Genomic DNA, 6,169 nt, shown 5'->3' on the forward strand with positions numbered 1-6,169 from the left:
ATGCTTGAATAATTTATTAAACTATTTAAATTAATTTATTTCTTTTTTGATGATTTTTGATACATAATTTAATATATTCTTTTTAATTTAGAGAATGTGTTTAAAATAATTTTATTACTTACATTGTAAACTATTATAATAAATAATAAATAATTCAAATATTGTTTTATATTATAAATAATATCAAAATTATATTGTAAGCAATTGACCAATTATATTTAATAAAAAACATTAATGATGATAATTAATTATTATAATATAAAAATTAATTTATATTAATATTAAAATTGCAATTTACACTTGTATAAAAATTATTCATGTACCTAAAAATCTATTATTGTCAATAATTATAAATAAATTTAAAAAATATTTAAAGTTAAAATAAAATCAAAATATATTATATATTAATGTTTATAAATTTATATATGCACAAAGACATAACTAGAAGAGCTATTTAGAGAGATTACAAAAATTTTAGACTTGAGTAATCATAGATCTTCAACAAATCAAATCTTCAATCAATTTTTTTTCAAAATATCTGTTTCAAATTTATATTTGTTTTTTGTGTCTAATTTTCTATATTCGTTAAGTAGTTTTATAAAAACTTTTTAATTTGATTTCATTGTAAATCTGTTGTTATTATTAAAATTGTCAAATAGAAAAAACAAGAACTCAAATAATTTAGGTGGAGAAGAAAAGAAGAGCGGTGGCGGCAATAAATTTAAAATATTGAATAAATTCCCTCCTAGTTATGATTATATACATAAATATCAATATTTCTAATATTCATTGTATATAATATTTATAATAATCTCATTAATTAATTTGTACACCGGAGCACCCCAAAGTTGTTAATTTAACAGTAAATCCGTCTGCAATTAATTTTCGCGAAATACTTGAAATAGTTTCTGGTTGTGTATCTGGTAATAAGAGAATATATGCATGTCCACCACCACCGGCACCTGTAAGCTTTGCTGCTAAACCATAATTTTGTGCTTCTGCACAAATTCTATCCAAAGATGGATGAGAAATTTGACATGTGGCTAACAATCCTTGATTCATGTTAATAAGTATCTATAATAATATATAATAAGTAATAAAAAAATTTTAATGTATATCAAAATATTAAATTTTTTTATCAATCAATAACATTTTAATATATTTCTAAATTTTAATTCATATAAATGTTATTTTTTTAAATAATGAATTAATTTTTCTATTTTAATTTATTAATAATATATCAAAATTTAATAAAATACTAACCATTAATTGTTTGTATCCTTCCAAAAAGAACTCATTGGTATTTGAGAAAGTTTTCAATTTTTGAATAATTTTAACTGCTTCTTTTGATATATTATCTATTGAATCCATAATCAGATCAATAATAACTGGATATGTATGTTTTAATTCTAATATTTTTTCAAGTAAAGCTTTAGTACTTCTATTTACTCTTGTATCTACTAGTAAAATTTTCATTGCCTGTATATTATTTATTGGTTGTATATAATTACCCTTTTTAAATTCTATTATTGATCCATATGTACAGATACAATTATCTATTCCAGATGGATTACCATGCATAATTCTTTCACAATTTAAAGCATATTTTGAAATAATATCTAAAGTAGAAAAATCAAATACTTTGTAAATATTTTTTTGTAAATGTGACCAATGTACAAAACATGCAGCAAGACAAACTGCAAAAGAAGCAGAACTACCAAGTCCAGAATTAATTGCCAATTCTGTATTTAATTGAATTTGAAATGGTTTTATTTCCATTTCCTCTTTTTGTGCAATATAAATAAGAGTATAGAAGAATGCTTCTAAACTTAATTTTTGTTGAAAATTTGCATAACTAACAATACAGACAAATTCCTTTATTTTATTATAAAATATCTCATAATTTTCTATAAATTCCACATTTTTATTAATAAAAAAGAAATTTTGTATTTGTTGCAGAGGTATAGTAATAAATAAATTTACTTTAGAGAAACATATTTTAACAACTTGTTCTGCTTCAGGTAATTCTGTAAAATTTAGAACTGTACGTAAATCTATACTAGCTGCAACAGCTGTTTTTCCATATACTACAGCATGTTCTCCAAAAAGAATAACTTTTCCTGGTGCAGATACTTTAAATTGAATCATTTTAAATCTTTTGTATTTTATTTATAAAACTTAGAAATGAAACAATTTATTTTAAGAATGAATTATAACTAAATTGATTATTAGCGAAAGATAGCGAAAGATCTTTTTTATCATTTCCTATTTTTTCCACTCTGCTGGTGTTAATGTTTTTTGTGAAAATGCATGAATTGTTTTAAGTTCTTTTTCTAATATTGAATTTACCAATCTGAAAAATTAATTACAATATATATATAAATATATTTAATGTTAGAAGAGTAATATTAATAAATTTTTTACAATTTTAAAAAGGTAATACCTATGTCGTTGAAGTAAAGATTTGCCTTCAAAAACGGTAGAAACAATTGTTACAGAAAACTTAGCACCACAACCATCAGATTCATCTATAACTTCCTGTAACATTTAATGATAATATAAAAATTAATTAATATAATATAGAATAAAATATTAAAATAAAACGATTTTTATTTTTCTAATATTATTGAAAGCTTCCTTATCTTTTATGAAATTTATATTAAATGATATAAATATTGTTTTGTTTATAATAATAAAGTATAAAAATATAAAATATAAAAATCACAATTTATAAAAATATTAATAATTCATATAAATGGATATATTATATAAATATTTTTAAAACTGACTTTTAATTGAACGAAAATATTCTAAACTAAATCGATTCTTCACGATAATTTTACATAATATAAGCGATAATATTTTACATGTATTAACCGCAAACGCTTAAATTTGTATGTCCAATATTATTATATTAATTTAATAAATTATTTAATAATAGGGAAAACTTCAAATTTTTATAAAACATTATATAATTTATTTAAAAAATACATTTATCTATATATTTATTAATAAAGATAATTCATAAAAAAATATAATTATCTAATGTTTTATTCCAACAATCATAATGCATATAAATAATATTATATATTTATAATTATACATAAATATTATTATGTACAATTTATATTTATAACATGTTCCTTACTTGTAATATATTGTAATTTTTTTAATTATATTAAAAATATTTAGAAATAAGATAAATTTTAATAATTTATCAAAATTTTCGATATTAAGGAAAATAGTAATAATATAACATAAATTATATTGTCTTTTTGGTTTATTTTAAATTTATATTTGTTTTATATACAAATTGTTTATAATTAAAATACAAGTAGAAAATAATAAAATGTCCACAGGAATACATAGATATTAATAATGCAAAGAGATCTGGATATCTATTTGGAGGTTTTAAAAAACCACTAATAAGAGAAAGTATTATTATTCCTAGAATTGAGCAATAAAATAAAATTGTTTTCGAGAAAAACGAATAACCTAATAAAATAAAATTATTTTTATAATTTACAATATCTTTTTTTAGTTTTATAAAAATTGATTTATTCTTAATATTTTTTAAGTTTGCTTTAATTCGTTTTTGATTGGTTGCAATATATACATTTTTTTTTGAATTAGCATTATTTAGTAATTCATTATTATCAAATAAATTAGGATGAGTCCAAAAAACAAAAGAGAAATAAAAAATTAATGTAACGCAATATGCCATATATAAATCATCTTTTATAAACAAAGGTAGCATGCTAAAATGTGAAATTATTAAGAACCAGAAACAAGGAAATGGATTGCTTTCAAAATATAATAAAACTGGAATTGCAACAAGCAAAATTGATTTTTCATGAACTTGAAATGAAAATAAAAAAAATGCTAATGCACAATTAATAAGAGAAATAATAAATCTTTCCTTCTGTGGATTTAAGAATAGATTTATACAACTTGGTAAAACTGAAAATGTAGTTAGTATTAAACAAATTTTAGCTAATTCTTTATTTGTAAAGGTATTACGTAATTTATAAATCACATTAATTGTACACCAAATATTTGCAACTTTATCTTCAAATATGCCTCTAGAAACTGGAAATAATCGAAAAACAACATTTATAAATGTTTCCCAATCTTTAATAAAAGGTAACCATATGATAAAAAATGTAAAAACTACTGTAATTGCTATACATAATAACATTATTAAATTAAATAACCAAAATTGTTTTTTTATAGGTGAATATTTTCCAAGTATATAACAAAAAATTGATAATGCATGATAAAGTTCCATTTGTTTATAATTTAATGCTGTAACAAATAAAAATGATCCAATAATAAAAGAATTTTGTAACATAGCTGTAATAGCACTAATAAATAATCCTAATGATAAAGAATTATATTGAAAATGTCCATGATCTATTAATATTAAACCTGGATAAATCAATATTATCAAAAGATTAATATGTTTTTTTTTTAAATTAAATATAGACAGTTTTTCTTTTTCAAAATTTTCTGGTACTTTTTTAGTTAATATAAAATATATCACTGATGGTATATAAACCAAAATATCTATACAAAGAACACTGAGCCTCATAAAATATTTATGATCTTCAGATGAAAAACCTCTAGATTCATGTAATTTTACATAAGAAGAATTAAGTTTATTAGCAACATAGCCCATTGCAAAACTATGATAAGCAGTTAATGGTGGATAATCTAATCCCCAATATTGTAAATCATTGTCTGTTGTATTTATGTACCATTTTTCAATTGGAATATTTAAAGTTATTTCTTGCCAATGTCGTTGAGCTTCATAATCTCCAAACATCGGAGGTTTTCCTTGACCACTATAGGAATGATATGTAATACACCATCTCAAAAGAAGGGCAAACAATGAGATTAATGCAATTGGTACATTTTCTTGCATTTTTAATTATATATGTTGATAGATTCAATAATTTATATATCAAATATATTCTTGATTAGGAAATATTTTCAGAAATAACATCTAGTTACCTGGGTTTATTGTGGAAAATTCAAGGTTAGAATGAAAGTAATCAAAAGAAATAAGGAACATGTATTCGATATAATAAAATTTATAAAATACATACCACATGTGAAGCGTTTAATCCTTCAATTAGCTTAGTTTGTATGTAATTCTCAGTATACGACATATTTAATAATTAAATTTTTAATTTGAGTCTTGTTTCGCTGCTTCTTTGAATACGTCGAGAAATGTTACTATATAATTAATTATTTTTATTATTAATTATAAAATCAGTAGTTATTTTTATAAGTTTAGAATTTATAAATAATAAATGTATAATAAGATTCACTGTTTTATTTATTTTTTGTTATATAATTTTTTTAATTCGAGTAAATCACTGAATTTGAGTTAACATGAGAAATACATATACTTACATGTACTTATTTTTTAAACTCGTTGATATTTGATTATAATGACTATTGTTATTAACTGATTTTGAAAAATTCGATTAATTAAACAATTTTAATATTTTCATATTTTTTCATTATTTTTATTAATATTTTGATGTATTTAATAATTAAAAATTAATGCTTATTACCTTGAAAATGCTGATATTAACGGAAGTTGTTTCTAAAGCTGTTTGGTGGTACTGATATAAAAACGAGATTAAAGTCTAAAGAATTAACATACTTTTGAATTGTAGATATTGGACTTCATTTGCAAATAAATTCTACGATAAATTCATTTTTAGAAATACTTTAACATTGTTTAATATAAAATAAATACGCATTATAAAATTATAAAATAACATTTTTAATAATTACATTTTTAAATGTCAATTTATTTATTTAAATACAACTTATTACAAGAATAAAACTAATTATTTTTGATATTAATTCAATTTTTTTAGTGCTGGTATAAAGTAAAAAAAAATTTTAAATAAATTTAAAAATTAGTTTATAGCATACATTTTTATTATAAATTTTCTTTTATTATTTTATTAATCATAAGAATAAAAATTCTTTTTTAATAAATTATTTTATATATATAATATATTAATATTGTATATAATACCTAATTTCAGTATAATATACAATATTAATATATTATATATATAAAATAATTTTATATATATAAAAAAATATTCATAATAATAAATTATTCATAACAATTGTATTTTACAAA

At 19.9% G+C, this 6,169-nt stretch overlaps 1 protein-coding gene across 3 annotated transcripts; it reads right to left on the bottom strand.

The window, feature by feature from the left end:
• Window positions 1–724: 724 nt before the first annotated feature.
• Window positions 725–5,733, bottom strand: LOC102673547 (dolichyl pyrophosphate Man9GlcNAc2 alpha-1,3-glucosyltransferase-like). 3 transcript variants are annotated; one of them, XM_006613241.2, is made up of 4 exons: window positions 5,583–5,721; window positions 2,444–2,538; window positions 1,264–2,353; window positions 725–1,074 (listed from the first exon to the last, which is right to left on the bottom strand). In XM_006613241.2, exons 3-4 carry the CDS (start codon window positions 2,146–2,148, stop codon window positions 817–819), a joined length of 1,143 nt encoding a protein of 380 aa, XP_006613304.1. In that variant the 5' UTR covers window positions 2,149–2,353; window positions 2,444–2,538; window positions 5,583–5,721; the 3' UTR covers window positions 725–816. The 3 variants fall into 3 exon arrangements, with proteins under 3 accessions (XP_006613304.1, XP_031365154.1, XP_031365153.1); XM_031509294.1 differs by lacking the exon at window positions 5,583–5,721 and adding an exon at window positions 5,109–5,238; XM_031509293.1 differs by lacking the exons at window positions 725–1,074; window positions 1,264–2,353; window positions 2,444–2,538 and adding exons at window positions 3,269–5,013; window positions 5,109–5,238; window positions 5,419–5,473 and having other exon boundaries at window positions 5,583–5,733.
• Between the last annotated feature and the right edge of the window lie 436 nt (window positions 5,734–6,169).

This window comes from Apis dorsata, unplaced genomic scaffold (genome assembly GCF_000469605.1).
Source record: "Apis dorsata unplaced genomic scaffold, Apis dorsata 1.3 scaffold_137, whole genome shotgun sequence".
Classification (NCBI taxonomy): domain Eukaryota; kingdom Metazoa; phylum Arthropoda; class Insecta; order Hymenoptera; family Apidae; genus Apis; species Apis dorsata.

Bases quoted from the DNA above. Each gene is read 5' to 3' on its own strand.
- LOC102673547 (XM_031509293.1), bottom strand. From the start codon at position 4,924: ATGCAAGAAAATGTACCAATTGCATTAATCTCATTGTTTGCCCTTCTT.